The sequence below is a fragment of the Sebastes umbrosus genome, chromosome 15 (genome assembly GCF_015220745.1).
Source record: "Sebastes umbrosus isolate fSebUmb1 chromosome 15, fSebUmb1.pri, whole genome shotgun sequence".
NCBI classification, from domain to species: Eukaryota; Metazoa; Chordata; class Actinopteri; order Perciformes; family Sebastidae; genus Sebastes; species Sebastes umbrosus.
This window is the reverse complement of record NC_051283.1, coordinates 18414400-18430252: the sequence shown is the minus strand read 5'-3', so window position 1 is coordinate 18430252 and position 15853 is coordinate 18414400. Positions and strand designations below refer to the sequence as shown.

Genomic DNA, 15853 nt, shown 5'->3' with positions numbered 1-15853 from the left:
GTATTGTACACACGCAGTCATATTCCGCCATGTTTTTGAACTTGCATTGATCTATTTTCTTATCCCTCAGGTGCAATATGTACTATCTTTCTTTTATCCTCTCTAACTCCCTCAGTCACGTTCATACAAGTTCAGTTACAGGTACATTACCCTACCTTTTTCTGTTAGGTGAAACATTAGCCCATGCAACCAGTATGCAAGTAGAGTCACTCTTCTTTCTCTCAGTCACCATATAAGGTCAAAGTAGTACCAGGTCTTGGCACACGGGCACATTCCAAACCCAATGACTTTTAGTTTATTTTCAGCATTTGTATATGTATCGTCTTTTCAAGTTTTATTACTTTGTGTGAAAATCCAGGAAAGGCTGCAGTGTTGAGCCACAGAGGTACTTTGATAGTGGCGTTGGCACATATGGGCAATGGGTCTCTTTGATCGTCTTGCATAAATAGTTTCCATATAAAAGGTGGCTCCTCCATGTCTCGTTATCCCAGGCTATTTCCCATCTGTTAACAGAACGACAGAGATAACAGTAAATGCAACAGTGTATGAACTCCCACCCATTTCCGTCTGCCCTTTCCCTCCTTCTCCTCTACTGTCAGTATCACGAGGGACACTCCTAAGTATGTCCTGCTTATCTTAAAGACTCTTAACCAGTTTACCAGTAAAGGTAAAACCAAATTAAATAGTATTTAAAATAGAATAATAATAACAATCATATAGTTGTACTAGTGTACTTCTATTGTGTATACTATATATATATATATAAATATATATAAATCAATGAACAATAGCTTGTCCACCAAAATTTATTTACACAAAAGCAAACACTATGTCAAACAATCTGTCACTGTTTGGGAATAAAAACTACTTTCAATTATACAAACAACATAATTATGTTTGTAATTATGTATAATTACAATGTATAAAAAAATATATAATTAAAAACAATTGTTTATGTACATTTCAAAGACTTATTTCCACTTTCAAACTGATAGAACAAACTAAATATCTAAATTTCGTAATACTTAAACATGTTTTTAAAACATATCTGATCATTTTTATGGCTCACAAATTTGCAAAGATATTGTTCTTTCACATTTTACTCTTATCATTGTAATTGAATACTACTAACACAAGTGTGCTGTATACTGTTGCATCTGATTTACTCAAACAATACAGGATTTATATTTTAAACAGCTGTTTTTTGTATTGTAATTTAATCCAACCCCCTGATTCCACTAATACATGTCTTTACTACTCAAATTTGTTTATATCTCTTTCCCATCCACGCTGCACACATCATCCTTGCAGTTATAGACTACCTCAAAGCGGCTGTAGACCTTCTTCTCCTTCCTCAAACTCTCTATCCTCTTCAGTAATCCCTCTCGCTCCTGGACGTTGCCCACCGGATGCAGGAATCGACTCTTTTTTACGGAGTTTTGTCTCTCCAGCCCCTTCTCCCCGCCGTCACCCCCTCCGGTTTCTTCTCGCTCCAGTCGGTTCTTCTGGCTGTTGGCCGAGATCTGCTCTAGGATGACTTTGGTGTCATCTCTTAGGTTGCTATTGTACAGAACAGAGCTGCCCGGGGTCTGGTATCGAGATGGGCCTGATGTGCCGATGGATGATTTGTGATTGGCTGTAGTTTGGTCAGTAGTGGAAGAGCCTTTATCTTTAGTTGATGAACTCAGCTTTTTGCTTGAATCTTCAGTGATCTCTCTGACCGTGCTCATGCCCCTATCTTCTCCTGAAGATTTCTTTTCTTTATCCTTGGGCCCCAGGAATCCCTTTAGCCTCTGAGTCTGCTTCTTCAAGAAGTCGAGTGTCTTACCCTCACCCTTTCCCTCACCGAGTGTGTTGATGGATGTAGTAGATCCCATAATCTTGTCATCTCGTGGCAGAGTTGAGGAACTATGAGAGCGACTCTTTTTCAGTTCACTCTTCTCTGCATCTGTAGCGTCCGTGGTCAGATACTCTTCACCAGAGGAGATGCGACGAGGATTCAGGGATTTGAGCTTCAACGGATCCTTCCTGAAGATCTTAGGTGAAGGAAGGGGCTTTAGAGACCTGAAGATATCCCTTTTTTGACCCTCTGACGCATTTTCCTCTTTATGAGGTGGAGTTGTCTCGGAAGACCTCACGTGGCTCACAGAAGTCTTGGTAGCGACTATGGGTGGTTTTGAGGAACTGAATGAAGATCTGCGACTGAGCTCTGCCAGTTTTGCAGAGATGTCTGTCTTCTTTAGTTCAGGTTCTGCTGAACTAACAGAGACTGTCCTTGGAGTTATTGACATTTTTAGGGGAGGTTTATCAGAAAGGTCTGGCTTCTTCTCAGCAGGCTCTGGGGCTTTTAACGATGACTCTGTCCCCATTTTTGAGGCTTTCCTCTTGGCAGCCAGGTCTTTGAAATACTGCAGTCTATTAGCTGGGTCATTCATGTTCATAGATAATGATGTTGTGACAGTTGATGTTGTCTTTAACTCTTCCTCTTTTGCTTTAATCTCCTCTTTCAATCGAAACTCCTTTTCCTCTTGCTGTCGCTGTTTCTCCTTCTCCCTTTCTCTCTCCCTCTCCCTTTCTCTCTCCTTCTCCCTTTCTTTCTCCCTCTCCCGCTCTTTCTCCTTCCACTGTTCTCTCTCCATCTCCCGTTCTTTCTCTTTCTCCCTGTCTCTCTCCTTCTCCCTTTCTTTCTCCCTCTCCCGCTCTTTCTCCTTCCACCGTTCTCTCTCCATCTCCCGTTCTTTTTCCTTCTCCCGTTCTTTCTCTTTCTCCTGCTCTTTCTCCCTTTCTTTCTCCTTCTCCTTTTCCTCAGCCTTCTTTCTCCACTCAAAAGGCTCACGGGACAATGACCTCCTCTTCTCGAGGATCTGGGCCACAATCGAGGAAGTGCGCACTGAGTCTAACTCCTCGTCTGTGTCTGTGGCTTGTTTGAGGCCCAGGCTACCACTGTGCATCTCTGCCTTGGAAGACGAGAATATGAGCGAGGAACGCAGACGTGAGCTACGTTGAAGGAGTGGGTTAATACGTGAACGGAATGATTCGTGTTTGGACAGGAAGAGGTCTGTATTCTCTTTCATTTCCGCATCCATCTCCCTCGCTGCACCCCTCTCTGGCTCACTCTCCCTTTCCTTCCCAGCCTCCCTCCCTTGCAGATCCTTGGTTGTTGTTGGAGCAGAGTCTTTCATGTCGCTCTCAGGTAAGATGGGCTTTCCAAAACGCGGTCTTGTGATATCTGGTCTGGGTTTGGGGAGGACAGTCGGTTGATCCCTTATTCCAAAGCGGGGAGCTGAATTTTCAGTGGCAGTTGGCTGCTGAGATGGTGGAGGATCTTCAAATGCATCAGGCCCCAAAGGTTGAGTCAGACCTTCTTCTCCACCGTCCTCACAAGTGCTAAGATAGGATTCGATTCTCCAACTCCTCATGCCTTGCCTAGCATCTGGATCTTCATCAGGCTCTTGATCAGATTGTTTGCCATACTTTTTCTTTTCTGGTGGGTGGAGATGCGTGGGTGAGCTCTGGCAGGCATACGCCTGACCTACGGTTGGCCTCTTATTGGTGAAATCTCCTCCGTACCTCCCAGCTAATGGAGGTGCCTGGTGCCCCTCAGGTCCTTTCAAGTCCTCAGATGAAAAGTAGTCTCTGCCATAATTTCCTGGTGGAGGCTCCAGATCTGAGCGATAGTTTGAATCTGAAAGCTGGTCAATGGAGAGTTGTGAAGAACGACCTCGAAGTCTGTCGTAGTGTCCGTGTCCAGAACCCGACCCAGGCCCTTCAGTGTAGAAATGGCTACTTTGCATCTGCTCCCTGTAAAGAAAGTACAGTGGTTCTTAATTATTTGATTATAAATTTGTTATGTGTAAAGAAAGACATGTAGTCACTTAAGATGGTGATACATATGACGATTCTGAATAATTTAGATTCCAAACAGTTGTAGGTATTAAAGGGTTTAACTACCTCTGGAAGTCTGTCTCATCCAGATTATTCATGACTCTGTGCTTCATGTATTGCTTCGACGATGTGTAGTTTTCCTGGGTTCCCTCTGCATAGCTGTGCCTCTTAAAGGAACTGGCACTCAACTCCATTTGCCTGGAAACTATGGACCTCCCCTGCTCCATGAACGACTGCTGCAGACGAAACTGCTGCTGGGAATACTTTCCAATTGTAATTCCTGCCGCGGGTTCGATTGTGTGACGAAATGGATCGGTCCTTCGGAAAGGAAGTCCAAGGTTGCGATCAGGCTCTCCATAGGGGAAGCCAGAGGCAATCTCAGGCTGTCTGCGGAAACCTATGGGGTTACGCAAAGACTGGGTCCTCTTCAGACCAAACTGGCTGCCTAAGTAACTGCTGGTGCTGCTGTGGTCAGAGAGAGCAAGTGCTCCACTGGATGGGTCAATCACTAGAGGCTCTGACTGAGCAAACAGAATGCGAAACTCTTCATCAAAGGTGGCAACCAGCTCCCCGAGGAAGAGGTGGGCGATGCAGCGGTGGATCTTCTCATAGGACCACATGAAACTGAAAGAAAATAAGAAAGCAAAGTGGAGGCAATTAAAGTACTTGCATTTACAGAATGAATGGCAAGAGAGCCTTGAGAGTTTAATGAAAACGTATTTACTACAATTAAATGGCTCACCTGTAGTTACCACTGAGCACAGCTCTGCTGTCAGCCAGTAGGAAACGATCTTTCACCTGCCCCTTAAATGATTTCCCCGTACGGGAATAATAGGTTATCCCTGCCACAGTCCGGACACGTACCATCTGTAAAACCAAATTGAATCATGTTATGGACACATGCAAGCCTTAGTGGAAATTATAAAGAAGTAAAAAACACAATAAATGCCAAAACAAAAAAAGCCAACTGTTAGCCCAGTCTTTTGAGCAAATGTAATGAAAAGGCAAACTCACAGGATGTTGGTCCAAGTTGACTTTGCACTGTAAGACCATAGAGACAAAGTAATGGGCGTCCTGCTCATCCAGTAGAATGTAAACAGGAACATGGCGTGATGCTGCATCCAAGAGGTCCGCAAAAATGTCAACATCTGTGAACTTGTCCATCACCACAGCAATAACCTGAAGCAGAAGCACAAACAAGAAAACTAGTCAAGATTTGATCAGTAAAATATGGTCTTTATGAGTCTAGTTTTATTATAATGATAGGTCATTTAAAATTGCAACACCTGAACATTTACATAATTTGAAGGAACTTTGGCAGTGGCGGCTGTTCATTGTGTTTATCAGCGAAAAAGAAGATAAAGCATAGAGCATTAGGCTCTCAAAAAAGGACTGTACATAATAAAAATGTACGTGTTTATGGTACTTTTGACAGGATTGCGTAAAGGTTTCTCCTGATAGTGTGATAATTAAGTAGGACGCTAAGACTAATTTATGTACTAACGTTGCTCAATAGATATGAAAAAAGAATACTGAATTTTAATATTGCAAATATTGTGCACAAATTAATGAAGTTTGATATTTCTCACTCAACTGCATTGGGTCACAAAAAATACCAAGCCTATTTCAGGTCCTATAATGACTACATGTATATTGTACAATAACACCTGGCTCTCAACCAAATAACTGAGACAAAATGGGCATTTAACTACGGTCAGTGTACCAGCAATACAATGTACGTTAATCTCTAGTAAATTTACATAGTAAACATGGTATAGAAAGATTAATGACTCCTATCTTAAAACCTGTCCGTCTTCTATGTGCATATTGAAACAAACACAGGAGAGTCACACTTGTACATTTTGTCACAGTAAAAGAGACATGTACTCTCTAAACACAAACACAGAAATGGCGGCCGGATAACAACACAGCGCACCACACCACTTGCTCGTGACATTTGGCGTGTGTTTGTGTTAATTATATTTTGAATTCAGCCAAAGGCAAGCTAGTTAGAAATTCATCTGAAAGGGAGTGGTGGCATAGTTTGGCAGTGGCAGATAAAAAGTAAGATTAAACTAACAATAAGGTAGCATAACCCACACATACACTCGTCACTAGCAGCCCTTTATCTCAACTTATCTCAACATCTGGATTTGTACCGTACATACTGATAAGACAGAGAAAGAGGATAAAAGTGGTAAGAAATACTGTTAATTTATTACATCATAGGTGTTTCCCACCCATCCACTTTTAGATAAGCTATGAAAAAGTACGGTATGTGCGTAGAAACAAAAGTAGTATATTTGTTCTTGTACACTGAATAAGTTGGAATTTATGAACATGGAATTCTTTGATCTCATCTTCAGATGACATTTTTTCTCGGAAACACCGGCTGAAAGCAAACCAGATATGCAAGTTTAACTCTCCCTCCCATCCCTCCCTTTTACTTACTTGGCGTGCATTCTTGATGAGTCTCCTGGCCTGCTCCTTGATGCTTGGCATGTCTGGGTCGGATGGGTTGACTAGAGTGGTGACCTCCGTGGGCCCCATGAAGCTTTGCTGTGGGATCGGCCAGCCCAGGTCCAGCCCCGGGGCGGCCAGGTCGGACTGCACCGGCCAGTAGGTGTCGGAGGAGCCATCAGCCTCCTGACCTCCATCATGGTATGTCAGCTCTGGGACGCTGGAGGACAGGTTGGGCGTCTGGATTGTGGACTTGATGAATTCAATTTCCGACTGTGCCAGAAAACCGACCACCTCTGCGCTCTGGAGGAACTCATAGTAACCCTGGTGTGAAAGGAGGCACACCCAAATTCATTAAATCATAAAACCGATGTATACGTCTTATTCAATTATTATATATTTATTTGATTCACATAAGTAGAAAGGTGGAGTGTTACCTGTATGTCATTTTCTATCAGGGCATCAATAGCTAAGCGGTACTCCTCTTTGTAATGTGGGGGAAGGTAGTTTGGGTCGAGGGGGTTTTCACCAATAGATGAACTCTGAGATCGGTGCGTCATGGTTGGACAGGGCTTGGGTGAGGAGAGGCGAGGGAGGAGGAATTTGAACCTGTGCAGAAAAGTCAAAAAGAAACAAAAGGTCGGTGAAAGAGAAATGATGTTGGTAAATTAAAAAATGTGATACACAATACTTTTATTTACAACTTAATATTTTCATTTGTTCAGACATCTGTTTCAGCCTGTTTCAGAGAAATAACATTACAGGTTTCTAAGAATCTCAGAGCAAACAGGTACACAAAACAATTATCTTGTCTTCAGTTACCACTCCTCCATATACAATACTCATTTTTTTTCACAACTAAATATTCCTCAAAGTGGTGAGAGGAAGAACACGTTGTGTCAGGATACACAAAAAGACAGATTACCTATAACCTCTTACACAAAGAGTCTATTGTTGTTGAGTCAAAACCCAGTGCAGTTAGTTTGACGAGTACACCTTTCATATTAACACACCTTTACCGGCACACAATACCAAATCACAGGCTTATACTCCGGCAAACGTTAACAGTTGTGACAGATTTGAATTTTTTCCCCAGCCGAGGGCCACGTTTCTAAGTTTACATTGCAAATTAATGCAGTTGAGGATAGAAAGGTACAGATTCTTTAGTCGATTATTCTTTTTTGTAATGCTTTTTTCATGCCGAATGACTTATTTCCAAGAAACTTATGAGCAAATCTATGGTAAACACAAGATTTAAAGTGGTGCTTTTGTGTGATTCTTTGTGGAGAAACGATTAGCCAACAAAATCGTATAAGTGTTAATCAACTTCTTCTTTCTTTGATCGAGGAAAACCCCACATTCTTCCACGAATCATTAACAATTACATTGAGGTTGATGGTTTATTTTTATTATTAACACTTTCACTAAGCTATAAATAACTGTTCACAACTTATGTCGTATATTATAATATTTGACTGGATGACCATGAATAATAATAATAAAGAGCAATACAAAGATATAGTTTGCAACTTCCTAAGACAAAATATCTAACCCCAAAGCATCATCATTTTCCTCGTAGACTCCATTTTTATAGTTAAACTGTATAAGTTAAGATAACTTAGTTCTCACTCATGGCATTATGCACTGTGCTTAATTGCTCGTTTAACGTAATGTAACATTAGAGTCGTAATCAGCAACTAAATATCCTACTTGTGATAGCACCAATAATTAACTGAAATTCAATCTGGCTTGTGAGAAAACTGTACATAAAGGGTCTAAGAACAAAGAAAAACAACAGCATATGGATAATACAATGGGAGTAAGGGAAAGGAGAAAGTCAAGTGAGAGAAAGGGAGGTGTAAGGGAGAGGTGGGAAAGGCATTTAGAGGTGTAGAGACAGGTTCTCTCATATCTCTGCTCAGTAAATCTTCATGCTGCGTCATGCTTCAAGCTGCTACTGAGACACACAAATTGATTTAGGAGAGCACGATGAGTATGCTGTTAGCTATGCCAGGACTTAAACTGACTTAATTTGAGGTAATAAAAGGAACATTGTTAATAACAATTTCTGAATGTGCGATTGTTTAAATGAGAACGAGAGGGTGGAGAAGTTTCACTTCGCTGATCCACAGACCTTAAGAGCCCAAAAGAGACAATAAGCCACCATGAAAAAACAAGACAGATGGAAGGCAAAGACAACTAAACCGGAAAAACAAACCTTACAACAACAAAACACAACAAGGACGGACATAATAATAATTAGGACTGCAGCAAACGATTGTTTTCATTATTTTTCCGATTAATCAATGAATCATTTGGCCATCAAATCGCTTGTTTTGTCCGGCCAACACTTTAAAACCTAAAAAAACTTCAGTTTACTATCACATAAGAAAAAAGAAAAGCCGCAAATCCTCACAACTGAGAAGCTGAAACAAGGCAATGCGTTTTTGCTTGAAACAGTAGTTAATAGTTGATTATCAAAAAAGTTGAATTAAAGCTAGGGCTGGTAACATTTAAATTCTCATTACATCCCGACAGCAATCAATAAATCAAATGCTGTGACAAAACTAAGAAAGAAATCCGGTATCTGTCACAGGACTGATCAATGATTGAACGGCCTACCTGCCTGTCTACCTACCTGCCTGTCTACCTACCTGCCCGTGAACTCATCTCAGTCTTCCACAAGCTGCTAACTTGACAGCTGTGAGCACTAACAATAGCCATGTTCATTATTTGTGTTCATTATGATATGTTCATATTCGTAATGATAATTTTTGGGGAGTGACTTTGGAGGGAGGTCTGAAAGGACGGACTGTCAGTGTTGCCGACTTTGTGACTTTCTCATTAGATTTAGGGACTTTTGGAGCCCAGTGCTGCTAGCTTCTTTAATTGTAAAAGAGTCGTCAACACTGGGCTGGGTTTTTTCGGTTGAATCATTTTTAAAGTCTAGCGTACTCTTGCTAGTTTCTCAACATTACAGACCGTAGTTTTAACTACTAGTTTCAGCTCTAATAACAAAGCTGGTTCGATCCACTTTGTTTACTGTACGTATGGCCATCATTATTTGACATCTGTGAATTATTTTTGTGGTTTCTGCTTCTAAAAGATCAGATAGACGATCACTGACAAAGGTCCCAGGCTGGATTCCTACCCACAACACAGTCATGGGTTATGCACCATCAACTGAGCCAACCAGGACACCCCCTCATTGATATTTAATGTGGTCCTGACAGCTGCATACCGGATTCGTCATCTGATGGTGGAGATCTGTGTTAACAGCCACTAAAACAGTTCCAGTATCCAAAGGAAGCTGATTAGACTCTTTGTAAATCTAAGGAATAGTGCTTGTGTTCCTTCTGCACAATGCCGCAATGCATGTGGTCAAAACAGGAAGTGTTTATGTCTGTGTGGATTATCACCACGGAAACGTTCAGCCTTAGGAACTACGGTTGATTGACAGCTTGGGTACATGATCAGGGTGTGTGTGCCTGGGGTCTGAGTGGGAGGGTGAGTGAGTAGGTGTTTTGTCAGGTTGTACCTGCTTAAGAGGCGTGTGTGAGATGTGTTTTCTGTGAACTTCCACATGCACTTAAAGAGATTGTGTTGATAGCAAAGGGCCCCAAGTCCTAACCCACAATCACTAAGAGAAGCTGGTTTAGTCAGAGGCCTGGTGAGTCACCGGGTAGCCCGGCCTGGCCTAGCCTGGGGATAACTTGCAACATGCTGCTCTCTGGTGATTCATCTGCTGGCAAAATGGCTGACATCCTGTTTCCTCGCTCAGTCCGAGCCATAGAAGTTTGGCCTTTGCGGTGTGCTGTTCCCAGTTAAAAGTTCCACAGTGGGCAGGGAGGCACGTTAGACGCACATACTGCTTGCATGGAATCATTTTACTCCTGCCAAGTTTCTAAAATGTGAGAATCACAATTATTTGATGTGTTTTGTTCTTAATTTTTAAAAGAAATCTAGCAGCCTGGGGCTTGATCTGTATACAAGTGATTTGTGCTGAGGCAGCAGTAAAGTGCATACCTGAGGACTTGTGGTAACAGACATAACTGGAGAGATGTGCACCTGCCTGTGCTCGTCATAATGCTTAAACCTCTGAAAAGCAATCTAACATGTGTGGCAACACAGTAACAGCCAAAAAAAAAGCACTGCGAGTGCTTTTCAAATTATGAAGTAATTAGTAATAGGGGTGGAACGGTACACAGAATTCACGGTTCGGTATGTAACTTGGTTTTGGGGTCACGGTTCGGTATGTTTTCGATACAGCAGGGAAAACAAATACAGTATGATAATGATGAATGTGTTTTTTTTGTCACTTCTTTTATAAATGTAAACATTTAAGAGTGGCTCATTGGCCATAATTCTTACTGTAACAGTTAAGGCACTCAAATGCTGGCATATTGTCAATAAGGAAAAATAAAAAGCTTAATGCTCGTTTACAAAGGGCAGGCACAACGGACTGACTAAAATGCACATTGTAGTGGGGCTCAAAATACTTTGACAATATGCTGGTATTTGTGTGTCAGTACTGTTTACGATCAAATGTGGTCGAATATGCAGCGGAAAATACTTGTGTTATTGCCGTTCAGTTAAAAAAATAAAGAGGACCGCAACTAACGATTGTTTTCATTATTGCAATTTTTTTTGTTTACTCCAAAAAAAAATGGCAAGAATGAAGATTGCAACTTAAATCTAAAGATATTCAGTTTATCATCACATAACGCAGAGTTGAGGAGCTGAAAGTAGGTAATGTTCTGCATTTTTACATGAAAAATTAATTGATTGATCATCAAAATTGTCGATGACTAAGAACACCCCACCCTAGAGGAACACAGTGAACCAGTGAAAACTGGCCCTGAGGTGAATATATGAGCTTAGTGGGTGACTCAGGAGCACGGTAGCACTAAAGAGAGCCCCGAGGTTTGTTCACCCTCCTGACTTCTGGGTCACTGCAGAGTGAAGCAACATAAGAAGAAGCATGGCAGACTTTCTCCGCCTTCACCTGGCTGACTGGTAGGATATTCAAACAAATACTGCTGCTTTGTTTGTTGTTATAGCAACTGCAAATATACATCAAACATTAGATAGTGACATGATGATAGGGATCTTTCTCTCTCTCCGTTCCTCCCTTAGTTATAACGCTTTCTGTTATCCACACAAGGACAAGCCTGCTCTAAATGCAGCATTAACAAAGCCGGTTTGAAACACTAAACCACCACAGGGCAGGCAACCGACCGCAGCTCTTCAAGGCTGATAAAGCCAATATTCAGATGTGCCCAATGTTTGTTCACTAAGCGTGTGAATTCTCAGCATTCCTGCCATGAGAAGAGAGAGAGAGAAACAATACGTAAAGAGCTGAGGGAGGGAACTGTTTTATCTGTCTTAACATGTAAACCAGAGAAACAAGCCTGAGGAGACGCACACTATTGAGCACAAACTATTTAATATAAAAACATTTTCCGTTTTCTCTCGCGTCTCACACACACACAGCAATCTGAACACTCCTCACTAAACAAACACTACGATTAATCCGGCATACCTCTTCGGTCTATTCATTTTGTGCGATATTTCTGTGTGAATGGAGTCAGAAACGAATACCTGAAAACAGGTTTGGAGGGATGAGCCACTAGTCTCCTGATGCTCCTGTCAGGGCCTTTCAGAGCCACTGTCGGCAGATTAACCCACACAAACATAGATAAGAGCAAACACAGAGAACGACTTGTCTGTCTGTATATCATCACACCTCAGCGCGACTGTTGAATGCCACGCAAAAGACAGCTCAAGGTCAGGTGAATGTATGCTGGATGTGAGGGCGAACGGCAGCACTTATCCTGTGTTTTGCATAACAGCACTGCTAGAAAAACAGGTCCACTGAGGTCCTCGTCATCTGTTCCAACTGCCTTAATGTCTGCGGTCTTCTTGAGTGGAAAACCAAGCAATAAAAGCATAAAAAATGCGTCTATTTGGCTTCTTGTCTCACCCAGAAGCACGACATTGCTCGTACATGAATTACAACCTGAGACAATGCCCCCTTGTGAACACATACAATGCAAACAAAGCTATGAATGGGCTGCAGCCTTGGGCATATGGCTAGTGGGACAAGAATGAAATCTATAATAAGAAGCACACTATGCAGCGGCGTGCCACAAAAAAAAAGCTGGCACTACAAACTTTTCCCCTCAAATTATAAACACATGTTGGACTATTCCTTTCCAGTGAGTCACTTTGAATGAATCGGAGGAAAAGCCTGTAAAGGTGAATCAATACGTCTCTTGTTTCGATCAAAGCTGCAAACAAAAACTGATCTGCTATAAAGATAACACGAGAGCCCAACATGTGGGTGTCTACCTTGCTCAACACACAAGGCATGCCTCACCAATCATGTTTAAATTAGAGGGATGTCAAGTTAGCCTAATGACAGCCTTGCAATCCATACATATTGTGCAACCGAAGTGTCTCTGTCTATTCAACCGTTGTTTATCACCCTCTATCCTCACAATACAGAGCAGACAATGCTCTCTACACAGTCTGACAAAAAAAAGTGGCTGTTTTTCTCTCTGTTTCTCTAATGTCTTCAAAGGTCAGAAGAAAGAGCAAGCAGCAGTTTGTCAGTGCCAGCCAGCGTGGAGCCCTCTGTGTGCTCAGACTGTAATAATAATACTGTTCAGGTTTTGCAATGCACAGCAGCAGCAGCAGCTACCTTGATGATTAATCCTCTATAAACTTCAGGCTGCTGGTGAGGAAAGTAACCAGCATTTCACTTTTTCCTTTTTTATTCCACCCACATTGATGGAGTAATGAATAGAATAGACATAACTAGGATAGAGTTAAGAGATATTAAACCAAGACAGAATAGAAAAACAGAGGATAATAAAACAGCACTTACATAGAAAAGATAAACTAAAATATAAGAAATCAGAATAAAGCAGGATATAATTAGAATAGAGCATAGGACAGAATAGACATAACTAGTTAAAAGATAATAAAACAGGACAGAATAGAAAAACAGAGGATAAAAAACATCCCTTACATAGATAAACTAGAATATAATAAATCTGAATAAAGTAGGATATAATTAGAATAGAGCATAGGACTATAGACTATATGATTAAAAGATAATAAAACAGGACAGGATACAATAGAATAGAATAGATCCTCTGTACAAATGGGTCTTTTGTCCCATTTTGCACTTGCAAACTTGGCTTTTCTTTCCACTCCATACCTCCTAACTTTGCAGCAGAACTTGTCTCCTCTCTTTGTACCGACGGGTCTCTCTCTCTCTCCGTCGGTGCGTCACATTCCTCAGTCCGGGCTGCAACAACTCCACCCAAACCCCCGGTGTGTGTTTACCCTTCACTGCACAACCGGTGAAAACAAGGCGACGCAGGGGGGCCTCAGGGACTCCAGGCCCGGGCTAACAGCTTCACTCTGCGGGGTGAGAACCTCCAGAGCCTCCCGCCACATCAGACACAGAGCAGCAGCAGGCTGAATGAGGAAGAGCCGGGCTGCTCCTCTGATAGGCAGGGCTTTCCCACCGGTCAGACTCCTCCTCTCTAAAACCCGTTGGAAGATCATTGGAAGTTCACTCCCAGTGGCCTATTTCAAAAAGTGAAGGCTGCTAATTGTTGTTTTATCTATAGCAGGGGTCAGAGACCTTTACTATCAAAAGAGCCATTTTAGGCCAAAAAAATAAATAACAATCTGTCTGGAGCTGCAAAACATTTGAGCATTGTGATGAAGGTATCACAGTTTATAGTCTAAGTTAATAGTATATAAGTCTAATGCAGTGAGGGCCAAAGTGCAAATGTACTACGGAGTAGTAGGGCCACAGTGAGGGAAAAAAAATCTGAGATTACGAGAAAAAAATTTTAATATTACGAGAAAAAAAAGTCGTAATATTACGCGGATAAAGTCATAACTTTACGAGAAAAAAAGTTGTAATATTACGAAGATAAAGTCATACTATTACGAGAAAAAAAGTCAGAAGTTTACGAGAAAAAAAGTCGTAATATTACGAGGATAAAGTCATAACTTTGCTAGAAAAAAGTCGGAATATTACGAAGATAAAGTCATACTATTATGAGAAAAAAAGTAAGAAGTTTACGAGAAAAAAAGAAAATAACATAAAATTACTACTTTATAATATTATGACTTTATTGTCATATTTTTACGACTTTTTTCTCTTAAATTTTATAACTTTAATTTCATAATATTACGACTTTTTTCTCATAAATTTATGACTTTATTCTCATAATATTACGACTTTTTCTTGTAAACTTATGAATTTATTCTCGTAATATTATGACTTTATTCTCGAAATCTCAGATTTATTGTTTTTTTCCTCAATGGGGCCCTAATAGTCCGTCGTACCGTCGTACCATAGACCTACAACAATAAATAAAACACGATAAATAAAAATGAAAATGAAAACAAAAAAACTGGTATTCATTTCCATTTTTATAAATCCACAGGGAGCCACTGGAGAGGAGCTAAAGAGACACATGTGGCTCTGGAGCCGCAGGTTGCAGACCCCTGATCTATAGCCTTCATGAAACCGAAGGTTCTCCAAACTTTACCTAAAAACACATCAACATAGATTTTGTTTTTCTGGAGGCTTATATGTGCAAATGTGGGCCCCTTGTTCACATAAATCACCTTCAGCACTCCCCCTTTAGAGTGTTTCTGTCTTGTCTTTGCACTGCTTTGCATTTGTTTTGTTTTATTTTGGCACCTTAAGTTGTATTTTTGCACTTTATGTTGGTTGCCTTGCTTGTATTAAAGGGGAACACCACCCCGAGAGGCTTCGAAGCAACACACATGGTTCTCAAGAGAAATTTGAGTGTATTTGGGGCCCAATTATTAGACACCTTGACCTTGGCTATTCTTTACTGTTCTTTCCCTGATATGACATAGGTGGAAATGTGATTGTATCTTTGTCTGTCTAGTCTAGCTATCCTGTGGTGGTTGTCTTTTTTTTTTAATTATTATTATTAGATTTTTTTTTATTTTAATTTATTTTATTAATTTTTTTATTTTTAAATTTTTTATTAGTATTACTTAATTATTATTATTATTTTTTTATTTATTTATTTATTTTTATTATTATTCTGTATGTGGGGTTGGTATGTTTCTGAATCTGTCTGTGGGAGATTGGGAGACTGATTTTATGGACCCAAAGAAAGTTTGTTTACTTTTTTTTATACGCAAATTAGCTTTATTCTATTAGTAGTGTTCCCAGTTGTGGAACAGAAAATGTTCCCATATACTCATTCAAGTGGGGTCGTGTTTACCGTTTTCATGAGAAGAGTCCATATGAACGCCCCCTTCTTGTGGTATTCACGACCTCGTAAGTGGAAAGTTTCTGAAAGCTAAGAGTTCACGAGTTGTGACGTGTTTGTTGATGATGTCAGAAATGGCGGAGGTCAAGGAAGTTCGTGCATTCTATGCATAATAAGTGAATATATTGTAATTTTAGTAGTATATTGTAATTCTTTGTAATTTAATA

The 15853-nt window shown here is 40.7% G+C and overlaps 1 protein-coding gene across 1 annotated transcript; it reads right to left on the bottom strand.

The window, feature by feature from the left end:
• Positions 1-557: 557 nt before the first annotated feature.
• fam83hb (family with sequence similarity 83 member Hb) lies at positions 558-13851 on the bottom strand. The gene is made up of 8 exons (XM_037795229.1): positions 13571-13851; positions 6783-6954; positions 6337-6669; positions 4900-5064; positions 4628-4752; positions 3952-4509; positions 2716-3801; positions 558-2577 (listed from the first exon to the last, which is right to left on the bottom strand). The coding sequence occupies exons 2-8, from the start codon at positions 6903-6905 to the stop codon at positions 1269-1271; spliced, it is 3699 nt and encodes a 1232-aa protein (XP_037651157.1). The 5' UTR covers positions 6906-6954; positions 13571-13851; the 3' UTR covers positions 558-1268.
• Positions 13852-15853: the final 2002 nt, after the last annotated feature.

What these genes read in the sequence shown, in the direction of transcription:
- fam83hb (XM_037795229.1), bottom strand. Translation starts at nt 6,905, where the DNA reads ATGACGCACCGATCTCAGAGTTCATCTATTGGTGAAAACCCCCTCGAC. An exon ending in TGATAGAAAATGACATACAG is followed by an intron (nt 6,670 to 6,782) that starts GTAACACTCCAC and finishes CTTTCACACCAG; the next exon opens with GGTTACTATGAGTTCCTCCA. An exon ending in TCATCAAGAATGCACGCCAA is followed by an intron (nt 5,065 to 6,336) that starts GTAAGTAAAAGG and finishes CTTCTGCTTCAG; the next exon opens with GTTATTGCTGTGGTGATGGA.